Below are 25,327 nucleotides of genomic sequence, written 5' to 3' on the forward strand. Positions count from 1 at the left end.
CTATATTTGTTGAGTAAATGCTGACGGCATCGGTTTCTCCTACTTCTCAACTTAGAATTAGTTTTAACATAGGCTTTCATGAACACATGAATTACTTATAGGTCAAAAAGAGTAAAGTCATGTTAAAGAGCACCAAGTCTGTCTTGGAAATAACAGATCATAAAACTCTGATTTCTACTTTTATTTGTTTCTGTCCTCTCTTTTTTCTGTCTCAGGAGTCTGACAAAAGCTCAAGGTAGCTGCCAGTTTCAGTTTCCTGATTTTCCTTATTATTTTCAAAAATAGTCTGACTTTATCTTTTAGGATATTCTAAAAACCATGGTAGGAAAAGTGCCAGATATTTCAATGGACCAACACACAAAGCAAAACTCCTAAGTGGTTGGTTCTAATGCTTAGCTTTAGCATCATCTGTCTCAGCCTCTTGACCAGTTTTCAAGGCCTAATAACATTACTAGTAAATGCGGTCAATGGCAATCAGCGTCATATATTATACAGAATAAAATTTCTGACATCAAAAACTCCACAATCACCAGAGGTAAAGAGTCAGGCCTTCTTGCCCTGGTAAGATAGCTCGGTTGGTTAGAGCATCATCCCAATATGTAGAAGTTCCCAGTTTGATCCTTGGTCAAGTACATATGGAAACAGGTCAGTATTTCTCTCTCTCTTTCAAATCAATAAAATAAAATTTAAAAAATAAAGAATCAGGCCTTCTTAACTGTAATATTCACAGAAGGATAGGCATAGTAAGTACCCAGGGACAAAACAAGAAGACTGATCACTTAAAACTACAGAGGGACATTCCAAAGTTTCACTCTAATTTATGCCATAAGAGGCATAATTAGGGGGGTGAGGTGGAGTACCAGTGCTTCACCTGTAAAGATTAGTTTAAAATACAACCTTCCTCCCATTTAAATTCTAGCCTAAAAATCTCCAAAGCTGTGGCCTGACTTGTGGTGGCACAGTAAATAAAATGTCAACCTGGAACATTGAAGTCACCAGTTTGGAACCCCAGACTTGCCCCGTCAAGGCACATACAGAAAGCAACTACAAAATGATGCTTCCTGTTCCTCTCCCCACCCCCCTTTTCTCGCTCTCTCTCCTCTGTCTAAAATCAATAAATAAAATCTTTTAAAATTAATTAATTTTTAAAAGCCCCAAAGCTGTGGTCATAACTTGTCATAACCTGTCAAAGCACAAAGATAAGTTTAAGAAACAAATTCTCAAAATACCCAGCCAAGTACAGTGGAACTGCTCATTGGAGACCCAGGATCCTGTCAGGTCTCTGCTATTAGCAGGAACAGCAGGACAATCAATTCAGATTTGTACAAGGAATACTCTTTATTAACTCCTTAAGGGCCAGAATAAACAGATGGACCAAGGCTATAGACAGAAAAATAGTTTCACCTGAGCGCTTCAGATATTTCATTTATAAAAGTCAATGATTCAAAATTCATGTTTCCATCTTAAAGTGAGATGGAAAACAAGGTTATATAATACTGACCCAAGAAGATATACTATAAATAATGGAGTGTTTTTAAAATTCCAATGTCAAGTTTTCCATTCTCCAAGTGCTCCTCTACCAGGATAATCTAAGTATGCAACTGCTAAAACACAAAGCATTAAAAACTCTGCCTGGGCCCTGGCCAGTTGGCTCAGCAGTAGAGAGTCGGCCCGGCGTGTGAAAGTCCTGGGTTCAATTACCAGTCAGGGCACATAGAAGTGACCATCTGCTTCTCCACCCCTCTTCCCCCCTCTATCTCTCTCTTCCCTCCCACAGCCATGGCTCGAATGGTATGGTTCAAACAAAGCTGGCCCCAGGTGCTTAAGATGGCTTCATGACGTGCCTCAGGAGTTGAAATACTTTGGTTGCCAAGCAATAGAGCAGTGGCACCAGACTGGCAGAGCATCACCTGATGGGGGCTTGCTGGGTAGATCCTGGTCAGGGCTCATGCAGGAGTCTGTCTTTGCCTCCCTGCCTCTCATTTAATAACAAATTAAAAAGGTAAAAATTAAAAAAAAAAAAAACCTTTTCCTGAAACATGACTGATATTGTGGCAGGTAGTTAAACAGACATGAGCAAGATAAGGACTATAGGCCAGGCACAGAAGGTCACCTGGGCAGAAAGCCACAGGTGCCTTGCAAGAGGGAAAACTAGGAAGACAAGGATCTTTGCCCCAGAGTGACCCTTCTTCCCTCAGCTGGTCATACAGTTTAAACCTCCTGACCTTTCATATCATTGGTCATGCAGTTCGAACCCTCCCTGGACCTTTCTTCCCCAGGCATATTGCTAGTCATGTGGTTTAGAACCCCTTAGAGAAGGATCAGGGGACCAGGAGAAGAGCCTTATACCACCACCCATACAAGCAAGCCCTTGCACCACCACTCCCTTAAACATTAAGCCCTAGAGGTAATATCTAGACCACAGTTGGGTTTCAGCTGCAGGCCCAGAAAAGCAGCAAAACCAGACAAGCCATGCACCGGCTGACCTCAGGTCCAGCTGCACTGACTGACACCCTGCCCTGGCACTGACCAATCAGTGGAGACCACGACCCTAATAGGACAAATCTGGAGAGTTGATGAATATTCTACCTGGACCCTTTCCTGGGACTGCTCCTAAAATCCCCACACTTAACCCTTTAAGTAGTGAGTTTTTTTCATGCTTGCGGACCCCCGGGGACTGAGTTTTTTTCTAAAAAATGAAATTAGTTTCAGTTACTGTTTTAACTTAAAATCATGTTTGTTTGATAACCAGTTTATGGAAACAAGAAGAACATACATTTGCTTTATTTTAATGTTGCCTTACACATTTTTAAAATAAAAATTTTTGTACGATCGTACTCTGGATGGTCAAGAGGCATGAGGATGTACATGAATGTTCATACTACTCAAAGGGTTAAAATCCCTTACAACTGAGTACCCTCCCCAGAGCCTGCCCGCCCTTTCCCTTCCCTACACCCACCCCTTCTTCCCTTCAAGAGTGTATCTCCTACCAATAGTTTTCAACCTTTTTACTTTTGGGGACCAGTGAAATAGAATTATTTTTGGCAGAATAGGAGACTTACGTCTGCCTTATTTCAAAGCAGAAATCACCCTGAGCATAAATGAATTTGACTAAGACCATTGGGTCTATAATCTTCATACAACAATCAGGGTAATTAATCAATGCTTTCGCAGTCTGGCAGGAAATTTCTGGTGACTGGTCCATGGACTGGCAGTTAATGCAACCAGGGGCGCAGTGGGCAGTGGCAGCTCATCCCAGGCTCACCCCCTGAACCTGTCTCCAAGGCCCCCTTTTCTCTGACTTCCCAGTGAGCCAAAGCAGCTCTGCCTAGGCTCCCCTGTTCTTCAGTTCTAGGCCCTTCCTTATTTCTTTGGCCCCAGCCTTATTAAGCTTACTCTCAAAATCACCTGGACGCCTGTTGTGAAATTTTTCCTGCACAACGTCAAGGACCCACACATTACAAGCTGGCCCTAGGCAGACTGGGAGGGCTAGGTCCCATGTCCAGTAACAATGTCATTAAACATGAAAGTATAAAAGCTAAAATATCCTCTCTTAACATACTGTCTTTAATTTTTCTGAAACGCCCCGACTTAGTAGCTGCACATATTTGAGTAGATTAAAAATGACAAGTATTTCTACCACCTCCCCTGCCCCTCCCAATAGTAATATGTCTGACAAGTAAAAACACACAGATTATCAAAGTCCACTTTTGGAAACTATGAAGACCTAAATTTTTTTTCATTTCACCACACACTTCAGGCCCAACTTAATAGTTTCAATTCTGCTCCTGCTCTATTTCCAGTCGGTTTCACTTCTGAATTTTCTGCCACAAAGTTAACAACTATGACCCTGTGAAGAAGCAAATGTTAAATGAGAACATAGCTTTTCCTTTCAAAAGAAAACTAAACATTTTCACAGGAAAAACAAAAAAACTATTAAATTCCTGATGGCTTTTTGTCACATAAAAATCATGATTTTAAGAAGCTGATGTTTTGACTTTCTGAAGCTTCCTGACATTATTTGGTTTACGAGAGCTACAGCAGCTCAAAAATTGTCATCCTTTTATTTTATAGATATAAAACTACATATTATTTTTTTATTTGAGTCACAAGGAAGGGGCTCAATAAATATTTGTGGAGGAATTGTTAATAGCGCTGCATGGGGTATATATTCACAATAAGATATAGCTTCCTTTCTACCTTCAGTGGCCTTACCAACAAAAGACCTTTTTAAAATATTTAAAAATATATATATGTGATTACATTAGGATGGCAAAAGTTAAGATATAAACAAACATTTAAGGGGGAAACATATCACACACAGCTAACTTAAACTTTATAAAGCTTTTGTGCTTCTTTGATCTTTTTTCTGGTATGTTTCCACTCCATTTCCTTCCTCCCTTTAAGCTGTCAAATTCTTCGAAGGAAAGACCCATATACAAATAAAATAAAAAAATAAAAATACACTGATTTCCTACTATGTAATCAGCACATTGTTGTAAGAAATAAAATATAAAAAGAAAACTACCTGCCTCTGCATTGAACTGCCTGCCTGCACTGTGTTTCTGCCATCTGAGCCTGCCCTTATAAAGAAGTTCCTGGAATCTTATTTCAACCAGTAGAACTGAAGCTTTCTCCATCCCATCAGAACTACACAGCTATAACCCCATCAGCTTCTTCACCAACCAATCAAGACAGTGCCTTTTGGACCAATTAAATTTCAAGAATTTGAAGTCCTCATTTGCATAAGGACAGACCAATCAGGGGCCACGAGTGGGGACTTCTGTCTATTATAAGTCAGCTCTGGTCTGGCTCCAAGAGCACACTTTCCCTTTCCACCAAAGACTGCTGTTTTCTAAGGTAGGTTAGCTAAAACAGCAAGATGCCCAGCTGGAGCAGACCAGATCAGAGCAGGACAAAGAGACCAGAACAGAGTGGAACAGACCAGCCAGGAACAGAGCATTGATGTCTAGCCAGAGAGAAGCTTGGACCCAGGGCCACTCACCCTAGGGCTGCCTCACAGCTGTGCTGTTTTCACAGCAGTGCTGTATCATGATTGAACTGTTTTGCATTGAATAAAGTTTCCTTCTTTACCTCACCCCAAACTGTGGATTCCTGTTAGCATTGAATTGGGACCAATGACCTTTGGTTACACTTCCAAAGAAAACAGTATGAAGGGGTAATCAGGAGAGAGCAACCTTACAGCAGAGAACCATGACAAACACTACCTCAGCCAGGGGTGATAAAGGTTAATATTAACAGTGATAAGTCATGTTAACAGTATGTACACTTGATAGGTAGGATATGATGAAAATGATACTTTACCTCTCTAGCTTTCCTCCCAAAAACCCATAACCCCAGTCTGATCATGAGGGGGGAAAAAATCTGACTAATTTCAATAAAGTGGGTATCCTACAAAATACTTGACTAGCCCTCAAAACTGTCAAAGTCATCAAAAACAAAGAAAGTCTAAGGAACTGTCACAATCAAGAGGAGGCTAAGGAGAGAAAACAATTACATATGGTATTCAGGATGAAATCCTGGCATAGAAAAATAGTTCATTAGGTAGATACTAAAGATTCATCAATAGATGAATGGTTAAATGAAATGTAGCATATACATGCTATAAAATATTACCATAAATGGAATGAAATTCTGATACGTGCTACAATATATCACTAGATGAACTTGAAAACATTATGCTGAGTGAAGTAAGCCAGACACAAAAGGAAATGTATGATTCTACTATGTGAAGTATTTAGAATAAGCAAATTCAGAGACAGAAAACAGAATTTACCAGAAACTGAAGGGAAAGAATGGGGAGTTATCTTTTAATTGGGTACACCTTGTGGTTAGGATGATGAAAAATTCTTGAAATAGATAGTGGTGATGGTTGCTCAACACTGAGAATGTAATTAATGCCACTGAACTGCACACTTAAAATAATTAAACTGACAAATTTTGTTACAGATATTTTGTGACAGTTTTTTTGTTTTGTTTTGTTTTATCTTGTGACAGAGACAGAGAGAGGGACAGATAGGAACAGACAGACAGGAAGAAAGAGAGATGAGAAGCATCAATTCTTTGTTGCGGGACCTTAGTTGTTCATTGATTGCTTTTTCATATGTGCCTTGACTGGGGGGCTACAGCAGAGCAAGTGATCCCTTGCTCAAGCCAGCGACCCCAGGCTCAAGCCAGCGACCTCTGGGCTCAAGCCAGCAACAATGAGGTCATGTCTACAATTCCACGCTCAAGCCAGTGACCTCATGCTCAAGTTGAGCCCGCACTCAAGCTGGAGGAGCCTGCGCTCAAGCTGGCAACCTCGGGGTTTCAAACCTGGGTCCTCTGAGTCCCAAGCCAATGCTCTATCCACTGTACTATTGCATGGTCAGGCTTTATCACAGTTTTTTTAAACTAAGAAAACCTAAATAAGTTATAGAGTTTAGTTAGTAATAATAATGTATCAATATTGGTTCATTAATTGTAAAAAATGAACCATACTAATGCAAGATGTTAAAAATCAAGGTAATTGGGTATAGAATATATGGAATATTTCTCCACAATTTTTCTATAAATCTAAAAGTGTTCTAAAAAGAAAGTCTATTTTAAAATTTCACAATATATAAAATATCAACTCATTATGTTGTACACCTGAAACTAATATATTATATTCAATTAAAAAAATAAAACATCTGAGGTTGCCGGTTCGAAACCCTGGGCTTGCCTGGTCAAGGCACATATGGGAGTTAATGCTTCCAGCTCCTCCTCCCTTCTCTTTCTCTGTCTCTCTCTCCTCTCTCTCCCTCTCTCTCTCTCTCCTCTCTCTCCCTCTCTGTCTCTCTCCTCTCTAAAAATGAATAAATAAAATTAAAAAAAATATCTATAAAAAAATAAAAAAAATAAAACACATGAAGATGAAGAAGCAATTTCTCAAAGGGCGGGGTAGTAAGTTACAGTTATCAGAGTAAGTGCAGGAAAGATGATGGACAGACAAAATAATAACAAACCGAAAGGCAGTTTATTATTTCATGCATTTAATACTTAAATAAGAACAACAAAAGAGGTACACAAAACTAGATTACCATATGTTTAAGAAAGAGTTTTAAAATATTAAGGAAAAAATATTAAATAATACCTGACAAAAAACAATAAAACTGTGATTCAAGATATTTCCATATTGCTTCTTTATTGGCATCCTCACTTGCAATTTTCTTTGCTTTTATGTGAGCATCATCGACTGTGTGATTTATCCTTAACCATATTTTCACTGTAGGAGTAGGATCCCATTCCTTTATAGATAGGCTGATTAGACTAACAGTCAATGTATTTGATATATTAGAAACAGGTGACTTCTCTTCTCTGGATGTATTATGTTCATCTTTGAAAAACCCCACCTTAGAGAGAACCCTGATTACAAGTGCCATTTTAACACCAGTTCGCCAAACTCAACAAAAAATTAGGTATTGGTTCTGCCAAACTAGTGTGAACCGGCTGAATCCCACCACTGTATATGTATGTAAAATATATATAAAATCATATTGGAAAACACCAAGAAAACTTATGAAGCCCCAAGTTAACAGAAAGCAGAGATGCAGGTCCTGTCATAATTTGGTAGCAGTATAATAGGCATGGCCTCTTTGAGAAACACTTGGCTAATATTTCCTAAAGTTAAAAAAAATTATATATAAAATATATATTAATAATATAGCCTGATCAGTGGCAGTACAGCGAATAGAGCAACGACCTGGGACGCTGAGGTCCCAGGTTTGAAACACCAAGGTCGCCAGCTTGGGCACAAGCTCGTCAGCTTGAGCAATGGGATCATAGACATGATCCCTTGGTCAGTGGCTAGAGCCCAAATGTTGCTGGCTTGAAGCCCAAGGTCACTGGCTTAAGCAAGGGGTCACTGGCTCAGAATGAGCCCCTAGTCAAGGTAGGAATGAGAAACAAGCAATAAACAACTAAAGTGACGCCACTATGAATTGATGCCTCTCATTTCTCTCCCTTCCCCTGCCCCTGCTTAAATAAAAATAATAATACTGTAATAATATATATATACCTCCTTTGACTGAGTTATTTCAGTGCTCAAAATTTACCCTGCAGAAATTATATATGAATACTTATTACAATTTTATAGAGAAAAACTGGAAACAGTCCAAAATTATACCAATGATGGTTAGTTTAACATAAATATTATTATGCAAAATGTGGTAGATGTATATATAATGACATGAACAACTAAGAAAAATAATATTAAATAGCAAATTTTTAATATTTTAAAAGAAAGGGACTAAACTGGGTTAGTACTATTTAACCTGAGCTCTTCTACTTAAACTTCAAGAGACCCAAACCTGAATGCAAAATTGTGTTTATGTACATATGTGAGTGCATTTTCTGAGGAGAGTCTATAGCTTTTACCAAACCTTAAAGAAATATGTGGCCCCTAAAAAGGGTCACAGAACAATCACTAAAGCACCCCCCCCCAGCCACTCTGAGTATCTGAGATACACTGTCAAGTCATACTTAAGTGAGGAAGTCTTTGGGAAGGAAAGAAAGGCTCTAAATTAAACTTTTAAGGAAATATTAAATGTTTCTATCACAAAACACATTTTTTATTTCAAGACTCCTACATCTAAGGGTATGAAGGAACTTATTCTTCAGATGAACTCATATTCACTAGGTAATTACAAACCTCAAACAGAAATTACAGAGCAAAAACAGTCTTCAAAATGTATGATGACTAGTTCATACTGAAATTACAGTTAACATAAGATCATACAGAAGCAAAAGGAGGCAAAGACTAAGTAGTAGTTCCATTTGACAAGTCAAGTAGCTATCATGGACTATAGTTAGTACTCATACATGTAAAGGTTCAGGAGCTATACAGTCTTAACTAAAGTTTGTTCTCTTAAGACAAGCAGGTTCAACTAAGACAGAAATAAGTTAGGTCTTATACATAGTTTTGTGGACTTTCCTTAGGCAAAAACAAAAGTCAGTCTTTTTTCCTGATGCAGATGGGAGTGGTCCAATATTTCTGGAACTAATCAATTATAAATTAATATTTTAAACATTACTGCCATTAAAATCAATGAGATTTAATGAAGACTGGGATAAATGAGTAGTAATAGCAGGGATAGTCTCTATCATAAAATGAAAATAAACTTAACAACAGTGGATTTCAACGTGGAGATATCTTGTCCTTTAAGGAACATTCGGCAACATCTAAATACATTTTTTTTTTCTGAAGCTGGAAACGGGGAGAGACAGTCAGACAGACTCCCGCATGCGCCGGACCAGGATTCACCCGGCACGCCCACCAGGGGCGACGCTCTGCCCACCAGGGGGCGTCGCTCTGCCCCGACCAGAGCCACTCTAGCGCCTGGGGCAGAGGCCAAGGAGCCATCCCCAGCGCCAGGGCCATCTTTGCTCCAATGGAGCCTTGGCTGCGGGAGGGGAAGAGAGAGACAGAGAGGAAGGAGGGGGGTGGAGGTGGAGAAGCAAATGGGCGCTTCTCCTATGTGCCCTGGCCGGGAATCAAACCCGGGTCCCCCGCACGCCAGGCCGACGCTCTACCGCTGAGCCAACCGGCCAGGGCCTAAATACATTTTTGATTACTAGAACTGGGTAGGTGCTGTTGATGTATTGCGGAATAGAGGCCATGGATGGAACTAAAAATCTTATAGCCCCATCTGTCTACCTACCCACAATGCCAACAGTGCTAAAGGTGAAAAATCTTGCCTTAGAAGTAGGCTGCGGAACCAATGAATCTATGCTTTAAGGTAATTAACTTTAGTAAAAAATCCTAAATCAATAGGGTTTGCTTATTTGTTTAGAAATATTGACACCCTAAATAGCATGGGATCTACTGAAGTGACACAATTTTCAAAAAGTGTTATTTAAAAGAAAATTAATTCGATTTCCAATTTATCTAAACCTTTGAAATTTTGCAAAAGCCATAGGCAATAAGAAAATGAATTAATGCTAACAGAAAAATTTTATACATACACATATCCTATGACTCTCACAAACAATACTGAGCAAAAGAAACCAGTCATAATCATACATTTTGCATGTTTCCATTTATAGATAGTTCAAGAACAAGCAAAAACTTATCTCTAAATGTTAGAAATCAGAATAGTGATTTGATTCCTTCAGAGAAAAAGGAGAAGGACCAATGGGAGAGAATGTAAGGGAAACTTCTGGGATGCTAATAATTTTGTATTGCTTAATCCAGGTAGTAAACAACTGTATTTACTTTGTGACAGTTCATCAAGCTGTGTACTAATAATCAGTGCAACTTACTATAGACAGATAACACTTTAACAAAAATGTTTATTTTTTTAATGTTACATATTTACACCCAAAAAATTTGGGCATCTGGACTCAGAAAGCTAAATTAATATTTACTGCAAAAGTGAAAGTGTTTTGTTATACTATAGGCTGCCTTCCAAGAATTCAAGAAGGATGACACCCCCAGAAAGCTGTAAATAAAATATTCAATATTCATACAGCATTCACTGTACACTTAAGTCACTCTACATTCCTCCTCACAAATGCAAAAATTTGACAAACACAAATGCAGTTGAATTTATTCCATGAGCTGTGTTTGGATTATTTCCTCCAATGTTAAACTGTGAAATGTTATCAGAGAACAGCTCTGTGAAACATACATAATGCTTTCTCTTTCCTAATTCCACATTTTTCCAAAGTTCACCCAAACTAAACCCCTCTAGGCACTTAACTCCTTAGGATTTCTCTCCAGACTGCTTGTAATAGTGCCTACTACTGCCTCTCCCAGTATCCACTCTCACAATCCATTTACACACACACACACACACACACACACACACACACACACACACACATTAAAGCTTCTTCCCAAGGATAGTCTTCCCTCTCCCTCAAGCCTTTTACCCTTTGCCAGCACCTCATAAATACGATCCAAATCTCACTCACCTTAAGCTAATATTCTCCACAAATTCGCTTCCCAGTCTTTTAAATCCTCTTCTCTCTCTCTCTCTCTCTCTCTCTCTCTCTCTCTCTCTCTCTCTCACACACACACACACACACACACACACACATACACACACTTTCCTGTATTCAGATCCATCCCTTTTTCCGTTCACCCCTGCCCCAACCCCTTTATGAATCTTTCCCAGGTACAATAGAAATCGAAAGTTGGAGAAAGTTTATGCCCTGTGCGAAGGTAACTGCTCAAATCTCAAGTCTCCAGCACACAACCACGTGCATGGGCTAGAGTCAGATGCTGGATTCTGAAACCCAGCCCCACCACTTATTAACTGTAAGTCTTTCAGGGAGTGATTTTGCAACTTTAAGCCTCAATTTCCTGAACTACAAAATGGGACTAACAAAAACAGCTATCTCTTATTAGAGTTGTGAGAATTAAATGAACTACCATCCGTTTAGCACAGAGCACAAATCCAACAAGGTAAACTCTCAATAATTGACAGTTTTTCTGAGGTCCCCTTTTTGGAAGGACTAATAAAGAAGATGAAAGGTTCTTTCTTGGAGTCTATTTAATGCTACCGTTCCTTTAAAGTCTCCTCTTGGGGGACAGAAGTAGGGCAAGGGAAATACAGAGGTAAGAAATACTCTACAGATATGTCGGTGATACAAAGGATTTTGTCAGATCCCCAAACTCAGTGCTCTCTCTATTATTATCCCTCTAATAGGTGGATCCAAGAAGCTATCAGGCTCTTGCAAAAGGATGAGACACGGATATATTGTACATATGCATTTAATCCTCCTTCCACAGATACTCGTTTGAAAAAATGAGGTAAGAAGAGACCCTTAAGTTGCTAAAACGCGTTCCTTGGGGGTCTGAGGTAAGAAAGGAAACCCCAAAGTCTCAAAGAATTTATCTTAAGAAGCTGAGGGAAGCCGATTAGAAAAGATCAAAAGTAAATGCTAGAAATCTTAAAGACTCCTCGATTCTCCCGTAGAAAAGAGCAGCAACTGGAATCTTCGTAAGTGGGCTAAGAAAGGAAAAGAGCAGTCCCTGTCTCTCAGGGGACACCAGGGCTTCCCCGGGTTTCTTCCTAGGAGGGATTAGGGGGAGGGTCTCCGCAAGGGAATCCCCAGCTGCCCACTAGGGGAAAAGGCGGACTCCGGCCAGGTCCCCAGGGAGTTTCACTAGGTCTCTTCTCATCTCTTCACAGCCCAACTCCAGTAACGGGATTTCTCCTCTGACTCCGGAATCTTCCAGAGGTTGGGCCATCACTGGATCCCTCCCCTTACAAAACCTGCAGATCCCCCCGTCAGTCCTCTGAGTTCTCCGGGTCACTTCGCGGAGTCTCCCGCTGGCAGAGGGACAGCCCGCCGCCCACGGGATCCCCTCACGGGCCACCTCCGGCCCCTTCCGACTGCCGCGAGCCCGCAGGGTTACCTGCTGAGACCGCAGCTCCACATGCAGGGCCCGCGCAGCAGAACCGGGAGGCAGCGCGGTGGCCGGGCCCGGAGGCGGCGGGGGAACCGGGCCCCCGATCGACGCTGAGACGCTCATCTTGACCCAGGAGCCGCCAAGCGGCGGGGCCGGCGCTCCTCTGGCATCCGCCACCACTGCTGAACCGCGACCCGCAGAGCCTCTGCAGTCGAAACACCAGCCACCGGCGGGGCAAGATTGCTCTACCCCACCTCCGGCCGCCGCCGCCGCTGGCTAAGGAAGAGCCATATTACCGCAGTGCAACCTCCACCACCCCGCCGAGACCTGGCTTGCTCATTGGTTCAGCTCCTACAGGGGCGGGACTCAACAACAGACAGAAGACGCGCTATTGGTGAAATGTCTGTCCATCGCCTAGAATGGAATGGGGGCGGAGGGACTCGAGGATGGCCTAAATTGCCTCTGTCAAACCGGGGTGAAACCTAGGGCGTTGCTTCTGTTTTTTCTAAGTCTAATTGGCTTTTCGCTACCACAGGGCGGGGTCTCCTGATGGAGCCGCAAAAGCCATTGCTCTACGTCGCTGTCACTTGTCAGTAAAGGGAAAGGGGGCGGAGTCTTGATTAGGTAGAGGGTGAGCTTGGGCTCCGGTGTCACGTGCAGGCGGCAAGCGAGTCATCTGATTAGAGAGAGTCAGTCTTCTGAGCCACTTCCGCCCTAACCTAGTTGCCGTAGTTACCGGCCTCTAGAAGAGGGCGGGGATCCTCGGCGCCAGCTGGGTCGCGAAAACTGCTCTGCTGTTAGTTGTAGGCTCCCTAAACACTCTTTTCCTATAGTGCTGCGGTCAACGTGCTGGAATTTGAAAAGGAATACTTTGTTGTTTGGCAGAAAGATACCAAGCAGGGTGCACTAAGACCAGAAACCTGTCTGGCAGTCCCACCAGCTCTCCCCATGACCAACTCTAACTAACCTACAGGTCCATGCCTCTCCTCTCACTCCTCTCACCGTGCTGAACCGCACGGTGTGCCCGGCACCCAGGAGCCTTTCATCTCTACGAGGGGGTTATTACTGTCCCTAGAATGCCTTTGCTACTTTTCTACTAATGTTTATCTATCAAATCTCATCTGGAGCAGGGATCCCTTCTCCCAAAAAGCTTATCTGATTTATTCTGTGACCCTGGTATGGAATCTTGCCTCCACCATATTTCTAATTATTCTATGCATTGCCATTGCCTTTTTTTTTTTTTTTTTTTTTTTCATTTTTCTGAAGCTGGAAACAGGGAGAGACAGTCAGACAGACTCCCGCATGTGCCCGACCGGGATCCACCCGGCACGCCCACCAGGGGCGATGCTCTGCCCACCAGGGAGCGATGCTCTGCCCATCCTGGGCGTCGCCATGTTGCGACCAGAGCCACTCTAGCGCCTGAGGCAGAGGCCACAGAGCCATCCCCAGCGCCCGGGCCATCTTTGCTCCAAATGGAGCCTTGGCTGCGGGAGGGGAAGAGAGAGACAGAGAGGAAGGTGCGGCGGAGGGGTGGAGAAGCAGATTGGCGCTTCTCCTGTGTGCCCTGGCCGGGAATCGAGCCCGGGTCCTCCGCACGCTAGGCTGACGCTCTACCGCTGAGCCAACCAGCCAGGGCTGCATTGCCTTTTAATGTGTGCAATACACACATGTAGACTCATACATATATATACTAAATTCCTCAAGAAAAGGGACCTTTTCATTCATCTCTGGATTCCCAGTGTCTGACAATCTAGATGTTTTTGTTTCTGAAGTGAAAGCCATCTCAAATGCCACCTCTTCCATAAAACTTCCTTGATTACAATGATAGTGTCTACAGCAACTGTGTCTATAATAGCATTGAGTTATTCTACAGGATATTGATCTACCTTTACAACCCCGCCACCCACACACTCCCCCCACTGCGAATTTCTCCACCACCTGGACTGATGTAGCTCAAAGAACACAATATTTTAGAGTCAAAAACAGCAGAAATCAAGCACTTCTGGAATCTTTGCTCTGCCACCTTCTAAATATATACTCCTAGGCAAACCAGGTGTCCTCTCTCAGCTTTAGTTTTCCCATCTAAATATAGTAATAGGATGGCTGTAGAGATTAAGTAACTCAACATATATAAAATGTCCAGTTCAAGACCTCGCATATAATTGCACTAAAAATATTTTATTAAAAGGTAAGCACACTATCTTTCCAGGGTGTTAAGAAACCTAAAGACACTTTGGATCTGACCCCAGGGCTGGCTAAGGTGAATGGCACACTGTCTCCTATTCTGAAACGTTGAGTGCTTCCTGGTGGCTAGAGCCTAGGGTGTATGGTCAAGTGTTTATCAGGAAGGGAATAGCTGGGAAATCCCAAATCTCATCTGGTTCAACTCATGCAGTGCCAACATCTGGTAGAGTTTCACAGAAATCACTTTTCTGTTTCCAAGCAATATTAGTTTCCTGAGGATGCTATATCAAATCATCACAAACTGGATAGCCTAAAACAGAAGAAATGTATTTTTTCACAGTTCTAGAGGCCAGAAATCCACAATAAAGATGTCAGCAGGGCTGCGCTCTCTCAGAAGGCTCTAAGGGAGAGTTCTTCCTTGACTCTTTCTTCTTCTGGTGGCTCCAGGTATTCCTTGACTTATGGTTACATAACTCCAATCTCTACCTTCATCTTCACATGCCTCCTCTCCTTCTTGTGTCTTCTTTTTCTTATAAGAACAGTTGTCTTTGAATTTAGGGTCCACCCAGATAATCCCAATCTCATTTGGAGATCCTTAATTGCAAAGACCCCTTTTCCAAATAAGGTGATGTTCACAGGTTCTGGAAGTGAGTATGGACTCATTTGGGCAGACTGGGGGCGGGCAGAGGGACATCATTCAACATATTACACAAGTTAAGAAAATGGGTCTGTAGAGACAGAACAGAGAATCACTTCTTTTGGGAGTCATTTCTGAACATTAGCTAACTTTATTACTTCATTCAGTCAACAGATGTTCATTGAGGACTTCTGTGTGTCAAACTCTTTGCTAGATGTTGAGAAATCAGACTTAGACTAGTCTCCCCTACTTGTAGAGGAGTTTAGTAGTAAACAAAGAGTGATAATCCAGTTGTTGGGTACAAGGTCTAAGGACAGTCCAGGGGCTATGGGAGCCAGAAAAAAACAGATTTTTGCAGAAGAAGGGACATTTAAACTGGGTATTGAAGAACCAATAAGATTTCACCAGGCAGGCCTGACCCAAGAGGTAGCACAGTAGATAACAGCATCAGCCTGAGATCCTGAGAACCCAGGTTAGAAACCCCAAAGTCTCTGGCTTGAGCACAGGCTCACCAGCTTGAACGCAGGGTCACCGGCTTGAGTATGGGATCATAAATATGACCCCATGGTCACTGGCTTGAGCCCAAGGTTGCTGGCTTGAGCAAGGGGTCACTGGCTCAGTTGGAGCCCCCCCAGTCAAGGCACATGTGAGAAAGCAATCAATGAACAACTAAGGCACCACAACTATGAGTTAATGTTTCTCATGTCTCTCCCTTCTTGTCTGTCTGTACCCTGTCTGTCCCTCTCTTTCTCTCACTCTCACTTAAAAAAAAAATCGGCCCTGGCTGGTTGGCTCAGTGGTAGAGCATCGGCCTGGCATGCAGGAGTCCTGGGCTTGATTCCTGGCCAGGGCACACAGGAGAGGCGCCCATCTGCTTCTCCACCCCTCCCCCTCTCCTTCCTTTCAGTCTCTCTCTTCCCCTCCTGCAGCCAAGGTTCCATTGGAGCAAAGTTGGCCCGGACGCTGAGGATGGCTCCATGGCCTCTGCCCCAGGCGCTAGAATGGCCCTGGTTGCAACAGAGCAACACCCCAGAAGGGCAGAGCCTTGCCCCCTGGTGGGCGTGCCTGGTGGATCCCGGTAGGGCGCATGCGGGAGTCTGTCTGACTGCCTCCCCGTTTCCAACTTCAGAAAAATACAAAAAAAAAAAAAAAATCACCAGGCAGGTTGGTAGAAAAGGATATTCCAGCAGAGAGAACAGGATCCATTTTTCACATGCCTTTACGGAGGTTCAACTTTGCACCAGAGTGATTTTGGGGCACTGGAAATACAGGCTTCAAGGAAACATCCCTTTCCAAACCTTTCCATCCGCATGCCAATACAGGGGTCCCCAAACTACGGCCCGCGGGCCACATGCGGCCCCCTGAGGCCATTTATCCGGCCCCCGCCGCACTTCCAGAAGGGGCACCTCTTTCATTGGTGGTCAGTGAGAAGAGCATAGTTCCCATTGAAATACTGGTCAGTTTGTTGATTTAAATTTACTTGTTCTTTATTTTAAATATTGTATTTGTTCCTGTTTTGTTTTTTTACTTTAAAATAAGATATGTGCAGTGTGCATAGGGATTTGTTCATAGTTTTTTTTTTATAGTCCGGCCCTCCAACGGTCTGAGGGACAGTGAACTGGCCCTCTGTGTAAAAAGTTTGGGGACCCCTGCCATAAACACTAGGAGAGCTGGAACTCTTACTTAGAGGGACACAGCAAAGAACTGAAATACCCAGCTGTTAGCAAAATATTCAAAGTACTGTAATGATTATGAAGTGTTTAGCACAGTGCTTTGGATATAGTGTTCAATAAAGGCTACCTATCATTTCTATATGTCCTGTTTCATTCTGAAAATTCTTCTATTATTTTAGATCCTATTCCATAATAAGGCTGTATTTGTTTCAACATAAACATAAACATATTTAATCACTTACAATTAAATAATTAAGATATTTATACAGTGCTATATATCCCCTACAGAAAAATTTACCCTAATTTAAGAAGCATAGTTTCTAAGGTAGCCAAGTACAATATACATACAATAATAGAAGAAGGATTACGGTTGATAATGAAATGATCCACTCCACCGGGGATGGTGGGCAACATCAAAGCAGGCTTCACAAATGTCTTGAAGGATGATTAGGAGTTTGATAGAAGAACAACACGGGGGAGGGGAGAGATCTGTTTAGTTCATGAATGACTGGTGTTTTAACAGCTAACTATATTACCATATGGGGTACTGAAATCAAACATTCAGTTTGCAGAGCCAAAAAGCCAAAAAACCTACCCTAATCCATGTTGTTCTTCTTCTACTTCCCTCTTTATTCTCCAGATCTCATAGACACAATACATTGGAGAAATAAAAGCAAGGTAGGGCTGATTGGTCTTTTGATCTCTTGAACTAATTAAATTAAAACGTATCCCCATTCTTTCACTTACTCGTTTAGTCAAACATCCATCAGACCTTTACCAGGTGTCCAGCCCAGGCACTACATTTACAGAGATCATGCAGATAGAATCTCTTGCTTTTAAAGAGTTGGCAGATAATTTCAGTACAAACAGTAAATGCAATCATTAAGATGATATATAAAATATAATGGAAGCTCAGAAAAGGAAGTCGCTCACTGCAGTGTGTTGTGCAGGAAGGCTTTCTAGAAGAGAGAGATTATTCTAGGCAGAAGGAACAGCAAGAGTGAAGGCATCAAAGCAGAGGGCATGGCATTTGTGTTCTTTAACATGGTTGAAAAAAAAGGTTGCATGGGGGAGCAACGAAAAGGCTGGAAGTGGAAGACCAGGGAGAAAAACCTTACTACCAGGCTAAAGAACTTGGGCTGAAGCCCTGGCTGGCTGGCTCAGTGGGAGAGCGTCGGCCTGGCGTGCGGAGGTCCTGGGTTCGATTCCCGGCCAGGGCACACAAGAGAGGCGCCCATCTGCTTCTTCACCCCTCCCCCTCTCCTTCCTCTCTGTCTCTCTCTTCCCCTCCCGCAGCTGAGGCTCCATTGGAGCAAAGTTGGCCCAGGCGCTGAGGATGGCTCCGTGGCCTCTGCCTCAGGCGCTAGAATAGCTCTGGTCTCAACAGAGTGATGCCCTGGATGGGCAGAATATCGCCCCCTGGTGGGCATGCCAGGTGGATCCCGGTCGGGCACATGAGGAAGTCGGTCTGACTGCCTCCCCGTTTCCAACTTCAGAAAAATAAAAAAATTAAAAAAAAAAAAGAACTTGGGCTTGATCTTAAGTAACAGGAAGTATTTAGAAGATCCTCATGCAGCCCTGCAGAGGCAGCTTTGAAGGGGCAGAACCAGAAGAGCAAGACTCTTGCAGAAAGCCAAATGAAAATTATAAAACAAAGAGGTCAGCCCCAAAGAACCTGTACATACCCAACAAACCTGAGAGACAGGTCCCTGGGCAGCATTTCTCCTTCTCATTTCTCAATCCTTCAAGGTCACTTTTTCAAAAAAGTCACTCAGCTCTGGACTAATTATTGCCTCCTCTGGGCTCCTACAGCAGCTGCTTGGCCACTTGTTAGTATGTATATCTATGTGCCTCATCATATAATAAGTGGTATGTGTTTATCTTTCCCACCCTACAATGAACTCCTGCTTTTAAATTTGTTCTGATTCCCTGGTGTCCTGACCCAGAAGACAGGCTTCATTAGCTTCAGTGAGAAATGACTAACTAAATGAATGAATATAATCAGTGAATGAATGCATGAATGCTTGAGGAAGTAAATGTCTGGATGACAGGAGCCTCCATACCTCCCCCACTGGACACAATCTTGGAGAGAGAAAATTAGCTTGCCCAAGGTCACACAAAGCGTGTAGCAAAGCTGAGACAAAGACTTGGGCTTCTTGCTTGCAAGACCAGTGCTCTTGCCTGACCAGGTGGTGGCACTGTGGATAGAGAGTTGGACTGGGATGAGGAAGGACCCAGGTTCAAGACCCCGAGGTCGCTAGCTTGAGCACGGGCTCATCTGGTTTGAGCAAAGCTCACCAGCTTGGACCCAAGGTCGCTGGCTCGAGCAGGGGTTACTTGGTCTGCTGAAGGCCCATGGTCAAGGCACATATGAGAAAGCAATCAGTGAACAACTAAGGTGTCGCAACGAAAAACTGATGATTGATGCTTCTCATCTCTCTTCATTCCTGTCTGTCTGTCCCTCTCTCTGACTCTCTCTCTCTGTCTCTGTAAAAAAAAAAAAAAAAGACCAGTGCACTTTCATCAAGTCCAGTGTTTTTCATACTGTCACAGACCATAAATGTGCCAATTTGAGTACATGAGCTTGTGAATTTATGGGCCAGCTGGGTGTCACACATTGGTTACAAACACATACGCATCGAACCCATGGGGCTGATATAGTCAGAATCATCCAGAGAAAGCTTTCTGTGGGAACTCAAGACTTTTACGGGATGCTGAGGATGAGTAGGTGTTAACTGGACAACAAAGCCTAGTGAGAGCTATATTGCTAAGGTGACCAATTTTTTTTACAATGAAAAGGAGGACAAAAATAAATTGAAGAAAACAAAATCATAAATAAAAGAAACATTTTATTAATTGCAACAATAATACACTATGTAAGGTGTATGGCTGGTAGCCATGGCCACCATCACAGCTGCCTGGCCCATGCAAGTTTGCATTTGATTCAGACAGACGGCAATGAAACAACGGAGCCAAGAACTGATGGGTCATTACCTTTAAGCCTAGTTTGCACCCAACAGGCAAGAAATACACACAGTGTGAAAACACTTCCCTTTTCATTCAGGGCTCCCAAAGCCACTGACTCATCCAAGTTTTCCTAGAATCAAAGGCCCCACCAGCCTTATTCACCTCTGTTCCCCATCTCCTCTCTGCACAAATTCTGCACAAACTAGCTTCTTCTTCAGCACTCCGCTATCTTAGCTGTCTCTCCTCTGCAATGCTGATGGCAGGATCTGAGAGAGAGTGCCCCTGGTCTGCCTCATTTTATAGTGTAGAAATTAAAACCTTTAAGCTAATATACAAATAAGGAAGTCTGATACAAAGCCACTTATCTGAGGCATAAATGGGATTCCTCATAAGAGTGCACCACCCCACATCATGCAACAGTCAAGGATGTGGGGAAAAGCTTTGTGTTGAGAAGATCTTGGTATTAAAAGGGTGGGAAAGGCTTAGTCTTAAAACTAAACCTTAGCCTGACCAGGCAGTGGTACAGTGGATAGAGTGTCGAACTGGAATGAGGAGGACCCAGGTTCGAAACCTCGAGGTCATCAGCTTGAGCGTGGGCTCATCTGGGTTGAGCAAAGCTCACCAGCTTGGACACAAGGTTGCTGGCTCGAGCAAGGGGTTACTCGGTCTGCTGTAGCCCCATAGTCAAGGCACATATGAGAAAGCAATCAATGAACAACTAAGATGTCATAATGAAAAACTAATGATTGATGCTTCTCATCTCTCTCTGTTCCTGTCTGTCTGTCCCTATCTATCTCTCTCTCTCTGATTCTGTAAAAACAAAAACAAAAACAAAAAAACAAACAAACACACACAAAAAAAACTAAGCCTTAAGCTACAATATAAGGACCCTGCCTGCTTACAGCCTGTCCCCCACACCCAATGCAAACTATAAGGTCTTCCGGAAAGTTCTGTCCTTTTCCATCACAACAAGTTTCGACACGTAAGCACACGTTTATTTGGCTCATGTATGCCTCTCTATTTTTATCACTTAATGTATACATACTGACGTAGCAAATTAACTAAAACAAAGTTGATTCACATTAGTCTTATGTGTGAAGCGATAGTGTACCCATGGCTATTGATAAAGTTCATTTATGCCACTGTAATTTTTATGAATTTCAACAAGGAAGAAATGCTACAGAAGCATGTCTGTCGCATCCATCATATTTCCGGACTTAGCACTCTCTGACTATCACTTGTTTTTGTCCTTACAAAATTTTTTGAAGGGCAAAAAATTCAAAAATGAAGAAGATATTAAACAAGCACTGGTTCAATTTTTCACATCAAAAGATAAAACATTTTTCAAAAATGGGATATACGAATTGCCCTCACACTGGCAAGAAATCATTAATAATAATGGCAATTATATTATATAATAAAGTTTATTGACGGTAAGAAAAATTTGTATTTTGTTTTAATTCCAAAAACGGACAGAACTTTTCGGTAGACCTTATATAAGCGAGCAAACATATACATCATATTTGCAAACTTATTTGACCCACAGTCACCTTAATATTGCAGGAATCAAAGGAAGACAAAAATCCCAGACAACTTGATGAAGGAAGTAGGATTTATTTAACCGGTGGAGCAGCGTAACCCCAAAAGAGGCAAGCCAAACACGTGCTTCCCAAAGTTAGGTTTCATACATCTTATATACCTTTTACAGAATACAGGTTTTCATGCAAGGGTCTCGTGATCCCTTTGTCTAGAGCAGTGGTAGTCAACCTGGTCCCTACCGCCCACTAGTGGACGTTCCAGCTTTCATGGTGGGCGGTAGCGGAGCAACGAAAGTATAAATAAAAAGATAGATTTAACTATAGTAAGTTGTTGTATAAAGATTTATTCTGCCAAATTTAGCGAAAATCCGACATAAAGTACTTAGTAAGTAATTATTATTACATGCTTTAACTTGCTGTAACTCTGCTTTATAAATTTTATAAAGTAAAGTTACTTTGTTACTTTATAAATCACCATTACTGGCCCTGGCAGGTTGGCTCAGTGGTAGAGCGTCGGCCTGGCGTGCAGGAGTCCTGGGTTCGATTCCTGGCCAGGGAACACAGGAGAAGCGCCCATCTGCTTCTCCACCCCTCCCCCTCTCCTTCCTCTCTGTCTCTCTCTTCCCCTTCCACAGCCAAGGCTCCATTGGAGCAGCATTTTCCTGGGCACTGAGGATGGCTCTGTGGCCTCTGCCTCAGGTGCTAGAATGGCTCTGATTGCGGCAGAGCGACGCCCCAAGATGGGCAGAGCATCGCCCCCTTGTGGGCGTGCCGGGTGGATCCCGGTCGGGCGCATGCGGAAGTCTGTCTGACTGCCTCCCCGTTTCCAACTTCAGAGAAATAGAAAAAAGAAAAAATAATAATAAATCACCATTATTGTGGAACCGGTGGGCAGATAGAAATTTTACTACTAACAGAGATACAAAAGTGGGTGGTAGGTATAAAAAGGTTGACTACCCCTGGTCTAGAGGTATAGGTCACTCTCATGACTCCAGGATGGGAGGGTCAGTTTAGGTGAGGTCAGAGAATAAGTGTTGGAATTTGTAAATTAAGGTCTTAAAATTTTTTAAGAAAAGAAAAGAGGAAGGGGTTTTCAGATAAGTTCTATCGTCCCTTCTCTGTGTAGCAAGTGGCCCCAACCACCCTTTTAGAGAACTATTGGAAGCAGTTAATCCCCTACAGGCTCCCTTCCCCCTGCATTGCTCCTGCCTCTTTCTCCTCAGGGAGGAGGGGTAGGGGGCCTGACTTCTCCTTCCTTATTCCCCCCTTTTGAGACCTCCAGAAATTTTTTTTATACTGGAGTCTCACCTTTTTTTTTTTCCTGAACAAACTTTCTGCAACTTACACAAACCTTTAACTTTCATGAACTTTCTCTACTATTCATATATAACCAGTTTTCACAACTTACTTTTTCCTTTTCCTTTCAAAAGTACCTCTATACCTTATACCATTTATCATTAAAATTCAAGACTTTTACAAGGATGCTGGGGATGAGTGGGTGTTAACTGTACAACAAAGCCTCTGTGAGCTAGAGGTGCAATTCTAGCTGAGGAACAACCTGAAGAAGGAGCTGAAACACTGAAGGAACTAAAAGAGAAGGCCAATCAGGAGCAGGCCGAGAGAGGCAGCCAGTGCAGAGAAGGGGGAGAAAAAGAAGGGAAAAAAAGTTTTTAAATTGATATTTAAAAAAAAAGACTCTTTCAATTTATTTTACAGTTTAGTATTGCTTTTATTTGTAATTTCATATGACAGAAGCAGCACCATCTTTTCAATACTTAGAGCTTCTGAGGGTTTGTTTGTTTGTTTGTTTGTGACAGAGACAGAGAGAGGGACAGACAGGAAGAGAGAGAGATGAGAAGCATCAATTCTTTGTTGCAGTTCCTAAGTCTTCTTAGTTGCTCATCGATTGCTTTCTCATATGTGCCTTGACGGGGGGAGGGGGCTATAGCAGAGCAAGTGACCCCTTGCTCAAGCCAGCGACCTTGGGTTCAAGCTGGTGAGCCTTGCTCAAACCAGATGAGCCCACACTCAAGCTGGCAACCTCAGGGTTTCAAACCTGGGTCCTCTGCGTCCCAGTTCAACGCTCTATCCACTGCGCCACTGCCTGGTCAGGCAGAGCTTCTGAGGTTTTCGTCCAGCCCCAACAGTCCAGAATGAGGTTGGAGATTCCAGTGGAGGCCAGGTACTGCCAGGCATTGCAACCCCAGTGCAGTTTAACTATGAGGTGCATGGGCAACTATCAAAGAGTCTAAGCAGGAGAGTGACATGAACTGTTTTACATTTTGGAAATGTCACTTTGGCTGCTGTGTCAGGAGCAGATTCAAGAATTGGAGAAGGAGTAAAGATGGTAACAATAAATTGTGACTTTTCTTCATTGAGTTAGAGGACAATTAGGACAAAGGAATACAGCTGAGTTCCTAGAAATAAGGGGGTTCAAAGGATGCCAGATTTCCCTTTATCTTTCCCCAGGCAGGCTTGGTTTCACAGGGTTCCTGGGAATGAACATCCTGGACGTAAAGCAGTGTGATTGAAAGAGCTCCAGGCCAAGGGGCAGAAAACATAATATCTTCCTGGACCTGCAGCTTATTGGCTGATGATTTTAAGTAAATTGATCTCTTCCTAGAGCTTATAGGTTTCCCTTGTGGATAGAGAGAGCTAACTTTTACTAAATATTTTATGTACTTACTGCAGTCAATCCCCACAGGATTCTTTAAAGTAGGTATTCTTGCCCCAGTTTACAGCACCCTAAAATGGAAATGAGTTGCCCAAAGTCACTGATTCTTAGTGACAGATTGACTTATGAACCCAGATCTCTTTTCTTCTGGGCCAAGACTGTCCCCCAGACCATACTTCCTACATTAATTAGAATACACTATTTAGAAATTGAATTTTACCAAAGAATGAGAATCTTACTCCCACCAACAGCAAAATGTAGTTACAAAAAATCCAAAGGAGCCTGACCAGTGGTGGCAGAGTGAATAGAACGTTGACCCAGAACTCTGAGGTCATAGGTTCAAAACCCAAGGTTGCCTGACCAGGTGGTGGCGCAGTGGATAGAGTGTCGGACTGGGATGCGGAGGACCCAGGTTCAAGACCCCGATGTTGCCAGCTTGAGTGTGGGCTCATCTGGTTTGAGCAAAAGCTCACCAGCTTGAACCCAAGATTGCTGGCTTGAGCAAGGGGTTACTCGGTCTGCTGAAGGCCCACGGTCAAGGCACATATGAAAAAGCAGTCAATGAACAACTAAGGTGTCACAACAAAAAACTGATGATTGATGCTTCTCATCTCTCTCCATTCCTGTCTGTCTGTCCCTATCTTCCTTCTGTCTCTGTAAAAAACAAAAACAAACAAGCAAACAAAAAAACCCCCACCAAGCTGAGGTTGCCAGTTTGATCTTTGATTCCCCAGTCAGGGCATGTATGAGAAGTAATCAATGCACAACTAAGTGTTTTGTGGAGCAATGAGTTGGTATTTTTCTCTCTCTCTTCCTTTCTCTTTTTGTCAAAAAAAAAAAAAATCCAAAGGATAAAACTCCCTACCCAAGTTCTTCTTTCTCTTCCTAAATAATTTAGTCCAAAACCTTTAGGGTAGGACTAAGAATTAGGTCAGGGTAAGCACAGGATAGAAGGTGGAGGTTGGTAGCCCAGAGCAGTCAGAAACGAATGAAGTGAGGAGGGTGTCCCCACAGGTCCAGAAGTAAGCAAAGGGGGAGAACCTGGCACAGGTTGAGACCCAACTAGAATAGGTAAATAGTATGTCTATGTGAGAAGGGCCTGGAGCAAGGTGTCACAGTCCAAGCAGAATGAGTGAGTAAAGGACTAGCTCCATAATTTATGAAGCCCAGTGCAAAATGAAAATGCAAAATTGCTCATTCAAAAAATAAGACTCCTGAGAAGAGAACAACATTAAATGAAGCGTAGAACTTTCT

General features: G+C 42.7%; 1 protein-coding gene across 3 annotated transcripts in view; it reads right to left on the minus strand.

The window, feature by feature from the left end:
* Positions 1-12,715, minus strand: part of UVRAG (UV radiation resistance associated) — a 361,575-nt gene extending 348,860 nt beyond the window's left edge. For all 3 annotated transcript variants that reach the window (XM_066249903.1, XM_066249894.1, XM_066249913.1), the window contains exon 1: positions 12,407-12,715. In XM_066249903.1, the coding sequence (XP_066106000.1) occupies positions 12,407-12,429 (23 nt within the window). In that variant the 5' untranslated portion in view covers positions 12,430-12,715. The remainder of the gene's footprint in view (positions 1-12,406) is intronic.
* Positions 12,716-25,327: the final 12,612 nt, after the last annotated feature.

The sequence above is a fragment of the Saccopteryx bilineata genome, chromosome 1 (assembly GCF_036850765.1).
Source record: "Saccopteryx bilineata isolate mSacBil1 chromosome 1, mSacBil1_pri_phased_curated, whole genome shotgun sequence".
NCBI lineage: Eukaryota > Metazoa > Chordata > Mammalia > Chiroptera > Emballonuridae > Saccopteryx > Saccopteryx bilineata.